A 16,278-nucleotide genomic window follows, 5' to 3' on the forward strand; every position below is an offset into this window, starting at 1 on the left:
AACAGATTCAACTGCTGCAGGAGCTGGTGAAGTCTCTAGCAGGCAAATCACTGGGTTTCTACCCCTCCAGCTGGGTCAGCAGATCCTGAGCTCCCGGGAGCAGAACGTGGTCACTTTGTTCAACATTAATGACTGAGGAGAGGGCATTTTAGAGGGAGATTTTAAGCTGTTCTTACAAACACCCTTGCAATGAGCCCTGAGGAGGGGACATCACACCCGGAGCGCCCAGCAGGGACAGCGGGACCCCTGAGGGGGGACATCACACCCACTCTCAGCGTTCCCGTCCCGGACCCCGGGGATGCCCGTGGTGGCCACACGAGCCCGCCGTGAGTCACGGAGCCGAAGCTTTGGAGCTCCTGCCTTTCCCAGCTCCCCGCGCTGCTCCTGAGGGAGAAGCGCTCGGGTGGAGCCCCCGCAGTTCCAGCGCTGCTGCAGCCGCTGGGTTACAGAAAACTGCTGAGAGCAGCAAAACCCGGCTGCAGGGAAGAGAAATGGGAATGAGCCGGCGCTCCGGAGATGCGCCTTTGGTGCCTGATGTCATCCTTCGGGAATCAGCTTGTTGCCATCAAACGTTAGGAATAATTAAAGGGTGCTGCCGGCTTCGCAGCGCAGCCCTGCTTGCTCGTTAAATGAGATTAAAAACAGCGGCCTGGGAGAAGCTGCAGGGATTAAACCCCCGGCAAGGGCCCAGGGGTGTCCCAAACACGGATTCTGGGGTGGGGTGGCCACCTCCAGCATGGGACACCAGAGACAACACCCCAGACACACCAGGGCTGAACACGGGATTCACTCGGGGCTGTCCCCGCCACCCAGGGCTGTCATTTGTGCCCGAGCCCCGGAGGATTTCAGTCTCCACAGGAACATCCCGAGCCCTTTCCCATCTCAGTCTCCCATCTGGGGCTGAGGACAGCACTGGCTCTCCCCGGGGCATGTGCTGAGGGTGACTGAGGTCCTACTGGCACAACACTTGGGAAAGAACAAGCGGGATTATGATTAATGACAGTAATTATTGGGTTATCATCGTTAGGGCAGAGATCTCTCCATCTGAGGCACTCGAGCCCGACAGCCCAGGGTGTCCCTGGCTGCCCTGCCCTGCCCTCCACCTCCTTCCCCAGATTAAAACATCTCCTTTATCCCTTCTCCAACCCCTGCCCTGTCCCCACGGCAGGGAAAGATGGGAAAGATGGGAAAGATGGGAAAGGTGTCAGACCCAACATCCCTGGCAAGACTAAACATGGTGTTCATGACATTCCTGGGTTTTTTAAAGCTCAGCCTCTCTCCACAGTCAAAGCTGAACTTAAACCACAAAACACCTGAATTTTTCCGATTTCTGCTCCACATTTGCCCTTTTTCATATCACACCTTCCCCACTGGAGAAAGGCTGTAGGGCAGGTGTTATCCTGCCTCTCCAGTGGCAAAAAACCCCCAAAACATTCCCCCCGTGGGGCAGGCTGGGGCTCATGGCAGCAGCCCCAGGAGCAGAGCTGGGCTCTCTGATCGTTCCCGCTTCTCCTGCGGCTCCAGGGACATTTGTGGATCACCGAGGACCTGGAGGTTGCACCAGGTTTGGTTGGGTTCTCCCACAGCTCCGGCCGTGATTCACCCACAGAGGGTTTGTGTTTCCCAAGGGAAGGGACCTGGCTGAGTCAGGCTGAGGAGTGCCAGGGTGGGGACTTCTTTCCAGAAGAAAAACCTTGATTTTTAGAGCGGGAAATCCATTGTGGGGTGCCTGATGCTCCCGGGGGGAAGGGAAGGGGCAGGAGAGCTCTGCAGCATCCAGGTGTGCGGATCAGGGAGCCGGGAACGCGTCTGATCCCTCCTGGTTCTGTGGCAACAGCAGGATGAGGCAGAAAATCCCTGTGGGACAGGAGAGAGGCTGTAATTCCCACTCCAAACCTGGGACCTGCAGGACCAGCACCGAGCACGGGGAGATCCCGCTCAGCAAAGGCTTAATAAGCACCAGGAAAATTAAATCTTTCCAGAGGCACATCCAGACCTCCTCACACACCCTAAAACCTCCCCATCCCAGCAGGATGGTGCCTTCTGAGCGTCTGAAGACCCCAAACCTGCCTGGGGTTAGAACACAGCACGAGGGCTTCCCCTCCACACGTCCTTTGTGCCGTTTTATTGGTAATTTTACCCAAAAGCATCTTCCCTCACTGACACCTTCCCCTTTGGGAGGGGAGTGGGATCCCTGCTGATCTCCAGGGCTGGGATAAAGGGGCTGGAGCTGGTTCCTGCCCCAGCTGTCAATGTGAACGGATGGGATCAATCCTGCAGAAAAGTCTGCAAACAGGGGTTTAATCATTAAATTTTTTCCCTCTTGGGAACAAGGGAGTAACCATTCCCAGAGGTTCACATGGCTGCCCCAGCAGCTTGGTGTGCCGGGGGGGCATCCCTGAAGTGATTTTGTCCTTAATCCACCTGACACCCTCTCCCAGCCCTCCTGGCGAGCTCACAGCGTGTTTTTCCCGGTATCCTTGATCCCTCACACGTGAGCTGTGAATCATCCCCACCTGGAACGGGAACGTGGCCGTGCAGCCAACGAGTCAAGGCCAGTCCCCGTTTTGTTATCGGGTCGGGCAGGGAACAGAAACGTGACCCAAGGGTGGCTCCTAAAAAAGCCACCCGGACCACGGGAGGTCTCTGGGATGTTTTGGGAGCCTCCTTGGGCTGCAGGGTGGCCTCTCCCCAGAGCAGCTCCAAACCCACCTGGTGACACTCGGGAGTTCATTTGGGAGCCTGGACTTGGTGGTTTTGAGCTCGTTTCTGTCACTCTCCTGCCTGGAGAACGTTTGATCCTCGAGCTCCATGGGGCATGAACTGATCAGGAGTAAGCCCTGAGCTGGAACTGGGCTGTCCCAAAGGCCAGCAGGGAATCCCGTGGGATATGGGCTTGGCTGTGTGCACCCAGGGGCTGGAGGCTCCTGCCCACGGCGTGGCCGGAGGGTCATTCCCTGGTGTGACATTCCCGCAGGAAAATGTGGGATTCCATCCGGGCCTGGGGGGCTGCAGCCCCAAGGTGCCCCCACCACGTCCCCGGAGGCTCCACCATGGTCTTGCTGAAGGATCCACGCGTCCTGAAAGGTGCCGCAGACGCGTGTCCAGGGAGAAAAATCACTTTTCCTCCACTGGAAAAGTCCAGGGAATCTTTTGCGGCCCTGGAACATCGCAGCTCGCTGCGTTTATGCTCAGCAGCTCCAGCCCGCTGCTGGTTTGAAAACACTTCCAGGCAGGGGCAGAGAGAGCCAAAACACGGGAGAGCCCGGCTGGGGCTGGTCGGAAGTCGGGAACGGGCAGAGAGGAGCGGGGAAGGTTCCCGTCCCGGCGGGAAGGGGATGGCACTTCCAGAGGGCACTGCCCGCCTTGGGACAGGGATGGCACTTCCAGAGGGCACTGCCCGCCCTGGGACAGGGGATGGCACTTCCAGAGGGCACTGCCCGCCCTGGGACAGGGGATGGCACTTCCAGAGGGCACTGCCCGCCTTGGGACAGGGGATGGCACTTCCAGAGGGCACTGCCCAGCCTGGGACAGGGGATGGCACTTCCAGAGGGCACTGCCCGCCCTGGGACAGGGGATGGCACTTCCAGAGGGCACTGCCCGCCTTGGGACAGGGATGGCACGGGGAGGAGGCAGCAGGACAAGGAGCCATCCGGAGAACCGGGGAAGGTCGGGTTTCCGTGTCGCCTGCAGCAGGGGGAGCCCGGCAGGTCCCTGCTCTCCCGGGGGTGTCATTCCCACATCCATTAAACCCTGGAGCCCGACCCAGCACCGGGATGTCAGAAACTCGGGGAGCTCCTGCCCACAGTCAGGTTCACAGCTCACTCAGGCTCTCCTGCATCACAAAGGACTTTCCCCCCCAAATAATGTCTTTGGCAAATAAATTTTTTTTTTTTTTTTTTTTTTGGAGAGGGGTTGACTCTCTGTTGTTCAGCTCATGGTTCAGTTCATCACTTTGAGTGATTTCATCCATTTTGAGGCATTTTCCCTCAGTCTTCTCATTCCTAATTTAAGTAACAAACTCCCCAAAGTCTCTGCTGACTTCCCAGCCCCAGTGCAGGGGATTTTGCAGCCTGGAGCTCTCTGTGCACCACTGAAAACATTGGAGCCTCTCTGTGTGGCCTGGAGCAGCTGAAACTCTCCAAAACACTTTCCTTTTGTTCTTGCCCCTCTCTGTGTCTTTTGGGGTTGTTATTGTCACCTTCAGTCCCTCCCAGGCCAATCTGCTCTCCATGAAGCACCGTCAGGATGTTCCCACCTTTTCAGCTCTGCCTTGTCCATAAATCCCAGCCCTGCTGTGCTCTGGGCAGGGAGGCACCGCAGGCACCACCTTTATTTTCCAAAAGACATCTCTGGGCCTCTGCAAAGCCACCCTCTGTCCCTGCTGGGTGCTCCGGGTGCGATGTCCCCTCCTCAGGGCAGGTCCTGCTGTCCCTGCTGGAGCAGACGAGGGGAGGTGGGAGATGCCGGCGCAGGGACCGGGGTGCTCGGGGCAAGCCCAGCCCCACATTCCCGATCCACGGCTCCCACCAGAACGATTTCCTTCCTGTGTCCTGTAAAAAACCTGCCAGGCTAAAAACCCACGGTGCAAGCGAGGAAAAGAATCAGCTAATGGCTTCTGGAAGAGAGATTTAGACAGGGAGCTGAAAATAAAGCCCAGTTCAACTTAACCCTCCTCAGGGCTCGGAGCTTGGGGTGCTGCTCAACCCAGCAAACTTTGGGGCAGCGACGAGAAAGAAATAATTTATTTTGTTAATTTAAAAGTCATCCTGCATTTCAATTAATCAGGCCAGGGTCCGCCTGCTGCCTTCAAACCGAAAAGCGTGACCATTTGGGGATCGAAACGGAGCACGTGGACCTGCCCGGATCCCCGGCGCAGCATCCTGAGATCATCCCGGGGAAGCTGCCGGAGCAATCGCCGCCCCTGGGCCACACCTGGGCAGCCTGTCCGGGCCCATCGCTGCATATTTGCCGCTCTACTCAATGCGGATGCAAATGTTTGGTTCCTAAGGAAGCAGAGAGCTCCGCCGCCGTCTCCACGGAAATACCGGCGTGTCCCGACCGCGGATGCTCCGCTCAGCATCTTTATCTCCTCCTGAGCTCAGCCGCCTCTCGGGGCTGCACCTGGGGCAGAAGGTTTTGTTTGCAAAATATTTACACCTCTCCACGGAGGAGATCAGCCCCGGCCGGGCTGGGAGGGATATCCGGTGGGGATATGAATCCAACCCTTCCCTTGCATCCCGAAATCTCTGCTGCTGGGCTCGTGCAGCTCTTTGGCTGTGCTGGAGCATCCTCTCTCTTTGCGGCTGGATCTGTTTCGTGCTGCTGACCCCCATAAACCCCCAAATGCGGGCAAACGAGGCTTTTGTGACCGCGGGAATAAACCTGCGGCGGGAGAAGGTGCTGTGCTTCAGCAGCGGCTCCTCTCTCCCCTGAGCTGATAGAACAGGGAGGGGACAAACGGGGGGACCAAGTGGGAGACCGAGCAGCGTTCTGGGAGGAGAAACCTCCTTTAAAGGCAGTGAAGGTGCAGGGAGGAGCAGCTGCTGCTCTGTCGCTGCCGGTGTCACTCATCCCTCCCACGAGCACTTTCTGTTCCCGCAGCGTGCCCGGGTGACGATTCCCGGCACGATCCAAAGGCTTCCCCTAAGCGGCAGGGAACCAGCCCGGTGACTGACCCGGCCCTTTCTCCGGGCTGGGCACAGCTCCGGTGCCTCCGCGGGTGTTTCGGTGCGGCTGAGTCACCGTGGAGTCACCGGGGCCGTCCCCAAGTCCTGCCCATCCTCCGGGCGGGCAGGGCTGCTCCTGCCCCCATTTCCCAAGAAAAAATCCCGCTGGCGGTGCAGAAAAGGCGCTGCTGGGGGGGGAAAGGCTTTGCTGGCCAAAAATGCATCCGGGATGAGGCTGATGCCACCCCCCTGATGATGCTCATGCACCATCACAGGGGGCTGGGGTAAAAACCAACCATTTTGGACGTGGAACTGCCGGAGATTCTGCTGCTTTCAGCAGCCGGGTTTGCCCAACCACCCTCACCCAGGAAACTGTGGGAGGGTGAGAGCCCCAAGGGAGCGACACCAACCCCGTGGTGATGCCCTTCAGCCCAGGGAGCAGCGCCTACGGCACTGGACGGGAGCCCTGGGGCTCGGTTTGGGTCGGTTTGCCTGGAAAATGGTCACCGCACCAAGGAAACAAGAATTTTCTGTCAGTACCAGACTAACAGAGCCTCCAGGGATACAACCGGCCCCAGGAAAATTAATATTAAAAATCTGAGCAGATCTAGAGAGCAGCCCTGGGAACCGAGGTTTGGGAACGCAGGATGCTGCCCAAGCGAAGGGAAAATTCCCCAGATTCCCCAGTCCCTGCTCCAGCCCGAGTTTGGGGGAAGCAACTGGGAGCAAAGCCACCCCCAAAGCGTTGTTATTATCGTCGGCATCAGCGGCGTCGCCGCGCTCAGAAATAGCCCCATTTCCCAGCCCTTTTCCTCCCAGTCCAAATCGGAAAGGGCTCATCCGCGCTCCATTATTTATATCTGCAACTGGCAGGCGGCGGGGAGCTTTCCTGGGCAGGAATCGCAGGAATTCCCTGCAGGAATGTCCCCGGCCTGGCACGGGGCTGGTGGCAGCGGTCAGGCCGGGGCTGCAGGGCCCTCCCGGAGCGGGGATTCCCATCTCTCCCAGCCCAAGATTAATTAATTACTGCGATTAATGCAGGGCGATTCCCTTCCAGGGGCCGGGATGGAGCCGCAGCGGGATCCTGGAGGTGACCGCGGCCATCCCAGGGAGGGGATGGGGCTCATTAGGGAAAGGACTCATTTGAGTTAACGACCTTGGGACGAGGCGCCGGTGGACCCGGGGCGCTGCAAGATCACGGGGCAGGTACCAAACCCGTCATTGTCCGGTTTATCACCCCCTCGGGTGCTTTCCTTCTTCCCTACGGGAGAAAATAAAACCCAGCTGGATTTCCCCACCTGCTGACCACGGGGTTCTGAAATCACCCGGCTCCTTCCAGCACCACCAGCGAGGGTGCCCAAAACCGGGGAAATCCGTAAAATCCACAAAATCCCAGCACGGTTTGGGTTGGAAGGGACCTTAAAGCTCATCCCATTCCATCCCCTGCCACGGGCAGGGACACCTCCCACTGTCCCAGGTGGTTCCAAGCTTTGGAATTACCCAGATCTGGGCCAAACCCGCTCCTGGCTGGCTGCTGCCCCCAGGAATGTCCTCAGTAGGGGCAGTTTTAGTGAATTCCTGCATTTCCCGAGTATTTCTGTGGATCTGCGCGGTGGCACAAGCCACGAACACATTTCCTAGGCAGCTGCAAGGGGTTTTTCATTGGAACCCGGCTCTGTTTGCTGACACCCAGCAGCAGCCACAGCCCTGCCCTGCCCCGCAGCCGGGCACCGAAGGGGGTTCTGCAGCCTCAGCCCCGAACACAACTGAGCTGAAGAGGTTTTGTGCTCGGGGAGAGACAATCTCTCAGGTGTTTCTTTGAGTCACCCTTTTAATGAAGCACCTCCACCCAGCACATTTATGGTTTTTTTTCCAGGAGGTGCTGGGAAAACACAGGTTTGTAACCCATTAACAGAGCCCTTTGAAGAGCCCTGGCTTTGGTGCTGAGCGTGGCTGGAGGTGCTGGTGGAGTTTCAGCGAGTGGGGACAAAAAAATATAAATATAAATAAATATAAATATAGCCTGGCAAGCCCTATGGTTTTATTTCAGAAAGGATGTTTGAGTAAACAGGGCTCCTGCAGCTTCACACCAGCCCAGCTGAGGGTTTTCCCTGTGTTTCCCTTGCATCATTCCCTGCCCAGCAGAGCAATGTGGCAATCACATCATTCAATTAAACAATATCCTTTGATTGCCCAGAGGTCCGGGAGCAGCAGTTGGGAAACGCTCATTTAATAACTTAATTATTATAATATCAACATTGTTTAGCACTTAGGCAGGGCCCTGCTTTGGGATAACAAAATCCAAGGTTTATAATTTAGTGTGATCTGACCTAATCGTGCAATCATGGGATCATGCAGTGTTGAAGGATTGGAATGGCCCTTAAAGATCATCCAGTCCCAACCCTGCCATGGACAGGGACAATTCCCACTATCCCAGGTTGCTCAAGGCCTTATCCAACCTGGCTTTGAATGCTGCCAGAGATGTGGCATCCACAGCTTCTCTGCGCACCCTGTGCCAGGGCCTCCCCACCCTCACAGGGAACAATTCCTGCCCAACATCCGACCAAAATTTCCCCTCCTTCACTTTGCACCCAATTCCCCTTGTCCCGTCACTCCAGCTGCTGATGCAGAGCCTTTCCTGCAGCCCCTTCATCCCCTGGAAGGCGCTACGGTGTCCCCACAGCCCCTTCTCCTCTCCAGGCTGAACATTCCCAACTCTCCCAGCCAGGCACCACAGGGGTTAGCAGGGGATTAATAATTCCGTGGCGTCCCCGAGAGCCGGCAGCGGGCATGTAAGGCCTGTATCTCATTTCCTGTACGGTTGCCCGTTAATGCGGGGGCTCCCTGCGGGCTCTGGAGCGCCTTTGGGCGCCGGGGCCCCCCAAAAATCACCGCCCCCCCCGCATCCCGAACCCCGCGTTGGGGACACGTGGAGGGACCGGCGGCTCCTGCGGCACCGCGGGGCGGGGCCATGCAAATGAGCCGCGTTGCCGTGGAAACGAGGGGGCGTGGCTATGGAAACGAGAGCCCGGGTATGGAAATAGGGGGCGGGGCTATGGAAATAGCGGGCAGTGGGCGGAGCCTCGGCCCCGGCGCGGGGAGGATGAGGCGGGGCCGGGCCCGCCCCGCGCTCCCGCCCAGAGCCCTCAGAGCGCGGCGCGGCGGCGGCGGCCGCAGAGACAGCGCCAGCCCCGGCACGGCCGCTCCGCACCGCCGGTACCGCCGGCCCTCCATCACCGCCGGCCCTCCATCACCGCCCCCTCCGCCATGAACTCGCTGCTGTTCGGGGAGATGGCCCGCGCCTTCTCCCCCGCCGCCGCTGCCGCCGCCTCCTCCTGCCCGCTGGGCCCCGGCGGCGGCGGCCCCGCGGCGGCCGGGGGGGGCCCGCCGGTGACGGCGGCGCTGCGGAACGACCTGGGCTCCAACATCCATCTGCTCAAGGGGCTGAACGTGCGGTTCCGCTGCTTCCTGGCCAAGGTGCACGAGCTGGAGCGGCGGAACCGGCTGCTGGAGAAGCAGCTGGCGGCCCAGCAGAGCGAGCGCGACCGCCGGCTGCGCTACAAGACCTTCTCCCGGGACCAGGCGGTGCAGACGGACGGCGGGACCCCGCCGCTGGTGCCGCCGCCGGGCCCCGGGCACGGGGCGCTGCCGTCGCCGCCGCACTACGGGCGCCTGCCCGGCACCATCTGGAGCTACACCCAGGTGCGGCGCACCGGCGGCGGCGGCCTGGAGACCGTGCAGGGCCCCGGCGTGTCCTGGGTGCACCCGGACGGCGTCGGGGTGCAGATCGACACCATCACCCCCGAGATCCGCGCCCTCTACAACGTGCTGGCCAAAGTCAAGCGGGAGCGCGACGAGTACAAGAGGAAGTGAGTGATGGGGGATGCGGGCGGTCCGCGCTGCACTGCGGGGAAACGGGGCCAGCCCTCCCCGGGAGCGCTCGGGGACAGCGCTGGGGACGCGGGCACCGGGCTCCCCCTCCCCGGCCGTCTCTGCGGGCGGGGGATGCGCCCCGGGGATGGTGGGGGGCTTTTCCTCGGGGTGGGTGTTGAACCTCATCTCGGTACCCAGAAAATTGTGGGATCCGTTCCTGGGGGGATGGAGAGCCTGGATCTTGTAAGGAGCATTGTCAGCTTAACTTAAAAAAAAAAAAAAAAAAAAAATATATATATATATATGCCATTTATATATATATATATATATATTTTTTTTTTTTTTTAGAAGGGAAATAATCAGTTATTAATATTGCATTGCATAGTTACTCCTAAATTTAGCTCGCCTTCATTTTTTTGGTCTGATTACTCCAGTAGTCGGTTCTGTGTGCCAGCTGCCCGAAATTAGCTCAGTGCTGCAATATTTGGGTTGCAAATACTGCAGGGCAGGGTTTGTACTCCGAGATGTTCCTCGGAATTAGCCAAAACAAAAGCTTTTGTAAGCCCTGCTGGTCTGGAGGTCTCGCCTGGCCTGTGGCAAGCCCTGGGGTTGGAATGGTGATGGATAGCGTTCCCTTGGATTGCTGTGGCAGAGATGGAGGCCAGAGAGGGAAAAAAATGTAGTTGGGCTTCTGCAGGGAGATTCCTGCATTGTCTGAGGAGCTGCTGTCCTTCGGGGCTGGCGTGGGCTCTCCCGGCTGGACTTCGGGATTATTTAGCCTTAAAATGCATTTCCTGCTCGCCCAGCCGGGGTTTTTCCCTGCAGAACGCACTGAATCCCTTCTCATTTTCTGCGTTTCCCGGCTCTGTGGCCTGTGGAGCGTGGCTGGGTCCCTTCTGCCCAGGTTTACACACCGCAGTGAGCTCTTTGCACACCTCAGGTCAGCAGCAGCTTTTCTAACAACCTCCCCTGCTGAAATCACCCGGCTCAGAGGCATTTTTGGGGCAGGTTTGGCTGCTCCAGTAGGAATTTGTGGCCTGTTCCTTGGCCAAGGCTCCGTCTGCTTCCAGTGCATCTCCTTGGAGCTCGTGTGCCTCGGTTGCTCTGTCCCTCATAGCTGGAGCCACTGGTGTGGGTGGAAAAAAGGAGCTGGTCTCTGTTTTCCAGCCTGGAGTAGTGGCTGCCATGGTGGCACGGGGTGGTTTTTGTTTCTGTGGCTGGTCCCAAGGAATGGCAGGAGCAGGGAGCAGAGGAAGTGGTGCTGGATGGTGCCTTGGGTGAAGGGGGATCCGTGTGGGGTGTGGGTTGTGTCACCAAAACTTGGGGCTGCTTCTGCTTTTCCATGGATATGTGATTTATTTCCGCTTCTGGGGGAAGAGGAGACTTGTGGGCCCTCAGGTTCAGCCTTTCTGCTGATACAAAGTTGATTTTTCTGCTTTTACTCCCTTGTGTAAAGCACGTTTTCCCTCTAAGTCTGTGTTCTTGCACACTCAGAGATTGCATAAACCAGATAAATTCAGTGGAGCAAAGGGGAACCTCAGATCTTATTCTTGCCCTTGAAAGAGATTTTCCTTCTGGATAAAACAATGTGATTAACGCATATCAACACGTCCCACGTTGGTGATGTTGCATCTGCAGTGTGGGTTTTATGGATGCTCATTACTGTGGAGCTGGAATTGGTCACTGATCCGTGACCTTCAGTCCCACATGGACAGCACACACTCGTTTTTGGGGAATTGGCTTTTTCCTCTGGGGCCTTGAGCTGCCTTGGGCAAGCTCAGGGAGCAAGGCCGTGCTGTTTGAAGTCGCTCCTGGCAGTCCGATGAAGCAGCTGGGTTTAGCTCTGGGTGGTGCAGTGTTTGTCAGCCTTCCTGCAGGGCTTGGGACGGTGTTTGTTTGTGCAGGGCTGGGGGTCCCTGTCCTGGCACCTCTCCGTGTCTGCACTAAATGCACTCTTTGGGGTTCTCTTACCTTGCCGTGATCCCTTTGAGGCTCCAGGTTTATTTAGGGAGCTGAGCTCCAGGTGGAGCAGGAGCCTTGTGCCCGTCTCCTGATGGGCTGTTGGGGCTTGTGGGAAGTTGGGCACGAGCTCAAGCTCCCAGCCCAGGTGTGTGACCAGGAGAAGAACCTTTGATTGCTCAGTGGGAGAGCCAGCAGAACCTTTGGGGAGCAGCCGGGCCCTGTAACCTCACCGAGGAGCCACCAGCCCATAGCCAAGCATCCTCAAGCAGATAACGATAATTCCATTTATTTCCTGGGGCAAGGGAGGCTGTTCCCCCTTTCCTGGGTGACCACTTGGTTAAGGAGGTTGTGGCTACCAAATGTTTCTGGTTTGGTTTGGCTACGAGGGAAAGCCAGGCAGGTGGTGACGTGGGGCACGGGAATGCTGCTCAGGGAAGTGCTGGGTGTCCAGCACTCACCTCGGATGTCTCTGTTGTTGTTGTGGAAGGCAAACTCCCCGATGTCACACCTGGGAACTGGAAAATGCAGGGGTAGAACTCGGAGGGGAAATAATCCCTTTGGTTTCCTTTCTTTTAAAGGAAAAGTAGCCTTGCTGCTGTAAAATAACAGTGGGACAGCATCCGGGATGCTCTTTCCAAAGAAATTCTGCCTGTGCAATTTCTGGGATTAGCAATGGCTCCATCTGGGGAAATATGTTTAATTTCTTTGTTCCATTCCCTAAAATAATTTTCCTAGGACGTTGTAACACAACAAACTGGAGCTCTGGAGTCAGTTGAGCACACAGATCATTTTTTACCCAGGTTTTTGTTTCTGTCTGAAGTAAAATGTTCCCTCTGAGGAGCCCAGCAGATATTTCAGACCAGAACTGCTTTTTCTTTTTCCCCCCAGGTGATGATATTTTACCCAAATAATGTATAAATTTGAATATTTTCTACTTATTGTGCTGTCTTAATCTCATATTTTTTTAGCAGTGGTCATGATTTTATACGAGATTATGACTTCAGTGAGGGAGTTAACAACTGGAGGAGTTTTAGAGGGAAAATGAAGTTAAATTAATTTTCTTCATTTTTTTTTTTCCAGCTATGCTTGCATTTAGAAGAGCTTTTGACCACAGATCTGACTCCAAATCAGATCATTTATTGTTTATCTGTCAGATCTTTAGTAATTTTTATCTACTGTTGCCCTTTTAGCCAGAAAAGGCAGAACTGTCTTTCTGCAAAATTGCACTTTTGCAGTCAAAGCAGCTCAATAAAAAAAATACTTTAAGGGACAGTTAATTGAAAACGGAGCAAAGTCACGATTTTTAATTTAAAACACGCAGGTGAAGTGATTTTTTTTTTTTTTTCCTGGACAGAATAAAAACAATAATCAGCCGTAGTGCTTCGTCTGCTTTAGGTGAGAGTGAGCAGCTGCGGGTTCCTCCAGGAGCAGGGCTGGAATCTGGGATTCTGCATCCCTGGGGGGATGGATGCACAGGTTTGGCTCCTCCCTGGCACGGATTTGGGGTTGATCCCTCCAGGTTATTCAGGAGAAAAATCTGCTTTTGGAGGAGCAGCTGGGGGGTGAGCCCAGCCCTGGCCCTGTTGTTTGGGGATCTTTGTCCCGTTTCTGGGAAGCTCCGGAGCCTCAACCCCTCCAGTGGCACCGCTGGGGAGGGTCCAGCTGGGAGGGAACTGGAGAGAACCAAGGGGATTGTCCCCCCACAATTAGTTCAAGCCTGTTAATCGCTAACCAGGGCTGCGTGGCACGTGGAAGGCGTGGGGGCGATGCCCGGCTCCCCGGGCCGAGGTGTCACCTTCCCGAGATCCCTGGAGAGCCGCCCCATCCCTGGGCTCCGCGACAGTGGCAGCGCTGCTGCGTGTGGCCAGCCCAGGCTGCTGACTCGGTGAAATCCTCCTGCAGTCACTCCCTGCCCTCCGTCCCTGCCTCTCCTCGAGCTGTGAGAGCGCAGCTCCAGCCCCAGCACTTGGGTAGATTTGTATATTTATGGTTCCACGATTACTCTTAATTGCTGCAGATATTGAGTCTGCCAGATGTTGGTTGTCTTTTCCAGCACTGGCTTAACTGGTACTAAGAGTTGAACTGGAAATAATTGTTTTACCTCAGGATGGTATTTCACTGGGAAGATTAATAAAGTCCACTTGGAAAAGAGATTATCTTAAATTTGCTGCAGCTGGGAAGGACAAAGATTATCATTGTCAAAGGCAGCGCGCGTCAAAACTCACTGGAGCTTGTTTTTTTTAGAGAAGGGAACTTAATAAAAATGTGCTTAGGATAAGCCCTGGAGGAATGTCTGAGAACTTTTAAAGCTAAAATATCAGCAGTAACAAGATGCAAATGTTCTGCATAGACCCAATCAAAAACAAATAATTTTTTCATCCCCCTGGAGGAATGTAACCAGCGTGGCAGACCTGTCCCTGCCTCGATTGGTCACAGGGCTGGCAGGAACAATCTCTGTGGAAAGCCACCTCTTTAACTCTGCTATTCCTGCTTTTCTTTTTCTCTTTTAGAGGGATAATTATTTTTCAATGTGGCTTTTCACAGAAATTCCGGATTTTCCACCGCTTCCAGAGCAGCCTGGTCTGGGGGATTTTTGGCTGCCCCTTACAAGATGTGAAGTTTGATATGAAATGCTGGCTCTGGTGAAACCTGAGACTCAGGCTTGAAAAGCCCCTTTTTCCCTGGGCTGGGAGAACGTCAGTTTTTTGCAGTGGAGAAGGGATAAAATTGCCTGATGTGAAAAAATCTTGGCTGTGTGGCACAAATACCCAGTTGTAATTGCTGGGTGGAAAGTGGCACTGCTCGGAGCTGTGCAAGTGAAGCACCGTAAGAGTAAAGTTCCCCTAAATAATTCCATTTTTCCCTCTAGACTGCTGCTGCAGACACACACAGTTAGGATACACACGGGCTAGCTGGAGCACTCTCACAGATCACAGGTTTATTTTCCCCCCCCCCATGATACAGCTGGAAACTGGGACTTCTGGGTTGTAGGGATGTAGGAGAAGGTTTGGAAGGAGGAGAGGGTGTTTCCCTTTGATCCTGCTTTCTAGCAGTGCTCCACGGTGGGGTTGGGGCTGTGCTTGAAGTATTTAATAGGCAGAGAAATCTCTGTGTGTGCCCTAGATGGTTTGTAATGGGAGGGCTGAGTGTGTTATGACTGACTTGAAGAAGTTGTCATTCTGAACTTTAAATTAGAATTGAAACAATGCATTTGTAAGTGGGGAGAAAAATGCCCTCCTCACGCTGTGGTTGGAGTTTCAGAGAAACTGGGGCCACGTTCCTCAAGGAGGAGCTTCCCCTGCTGCGAGAGAACCACAGGCCTTTGGGTGGGTGTGTGTTTTGAATTTACCTTTTGATTTCTCCTGTGACTCACTCTGGGGGGCTCCGGGCTTTCTGAAGGCAATAAACCCCCAGATTTTCAGAGCACAGAGTAGGTTTGGGAGCAAACCCCTCAAACAGCTCAGATCTTAAACCCAAATAATCACCCCAGCCCTTGCTGTGTGGGGCTGAGGTGGAAGCAAACTCAAGAACAAGTGATTTCCAGCTCTTCTCGTGGATAACCAGGGGCTCTGGAGCAGAGGTGCCTCTGGAGTGCTGGACATGGAACTAAAGAAAGCTCTGCACCCACCTCCAGCTCAGCAGCTGCTTTTTTTTGTGGCTCAGGGCTTGTGGTGCTGCTGTGCCAGGTCTCGGGCTGGTTTCCTGCATCTGCTTTTCTCTGACCAAGTTTACTTTTTTTCTGTGCTAGAAATACTCACAGGATGTTGGTTTTTTTGCTCCTCAAGGGGCCCTTTTCCAACTCAGGATATTCTGATTCTAAATCTCCATCTTGGTGTTTAAAACCAGCTTTTAAAGGAAGAGATTTCTTCCAGGTTTTTTTAAGTTAAAAACCTTAAAAAGTGTCTGTGTATGCATTGGTCGGTGGGACTGAAACTCCTGCGTAGCCTTGTGACCTCTTCCTATAAAAAATTACCTTGTTCCAAGAGCCCTGAAGGGATTAGTGAGAAGTGATAATAAAAGGCAGTAAATGATAAGAAATGGAACAAGACTGATACGGCTTGGGAAACAAGGCACAGGGAAATCATGGAATCACAGGGTGGTTCGGGTGGGAAGGGCCCTTAAAGGTCCAATTCCACCCCCCTGCCATGGGCAGGGACACTTCCACTGTCCCAGGGTGCTCCAAGCCCCGTCCAGCCTGGCCTTGGGCACTGCCAGGGATCCAGGGGCAGCCACAGCTGAGTGTTTCCTCAGGTTTCTAACCTTGAACCTCCCATTCTTGCATCTGAAGGGAAGGAATTTGCCTCCACGATAAATTTGGAAGAAGGGGCAAAAATAAGATGATTGTAGTATGGCAACAGCCTGGGCACACCCAGAGCCTCCTGAATTTCAAATATATCCTTAAAATGCCTTGGGTTGGCCTCTTCTCCCAGGGAACAGAGACAGGACGAGAGGAAACGGCCTCGTGTTGCACCAGAGAAGCTTTAGATTGGATAGAGGGAAAATTTCTTTGTGGAAAGGCTCACAGAGCCCCGGCACAGACTGCCCAGGGCAGTGGTGGAGTCACCATCCTTGGGAATGTTGAAAAACTGTGTGGATGTGGTACCTGGGGATGTGTTTTGGATGCCTGTTGATGCTGGAGGAGTCGTGTGGGAGGGCGAGATCTGGTTTTGATGCCAGAGAAATAAAGAACTCGTCTGGTGTTTCCTAATCCCCGGTGTCGCCTCGCCCAGAAACAGTTCTTATCAGATTATTACCAGATCATCCTGCTTCAAAT

At 55.1% G+C, this 16,278-nt stretch overlaps 1 protein-coding gene across 1 annotated transcript in view; it reads left to right on the plus strand.

Annotated features, from left to right (window-relative positions):
* Nucleotides 1–8,936: 8,936 nt before the first annotated feature.
* Nucleotides 8,937–16,278, plus strand: part of IFFO2 (intermediate filament family orphan 2) — a gene marked incomplete at both ends in the record, with an annotated part of 39,314 nt that continues 31,972 nt past the window's right edge. Inside the window, one exon of the mRNA XM_082295562.1 lies at nucleotides 8,937–9,538. Within this exon, the coding sequence (XP_082151688.1) occupies nucleotides 8,937–9,538 (602 nt within the window). The remainder of the gene's footprint in view (nucleotides 9,539–16,278) is intronic.

The sequence above is a fragment of the Coloeus monedula genome (assembly GCF_965178545.1).
Source record: "Coloeus monedula genome assembly, chromosome: 22".
NCBI classification, from domain to species: domain Eukaryota; kingdom Metazoa; phylum Chordata; class Aves; order Passeriformes; family Corvidae; genus Coloeus; species Coloeus monedula.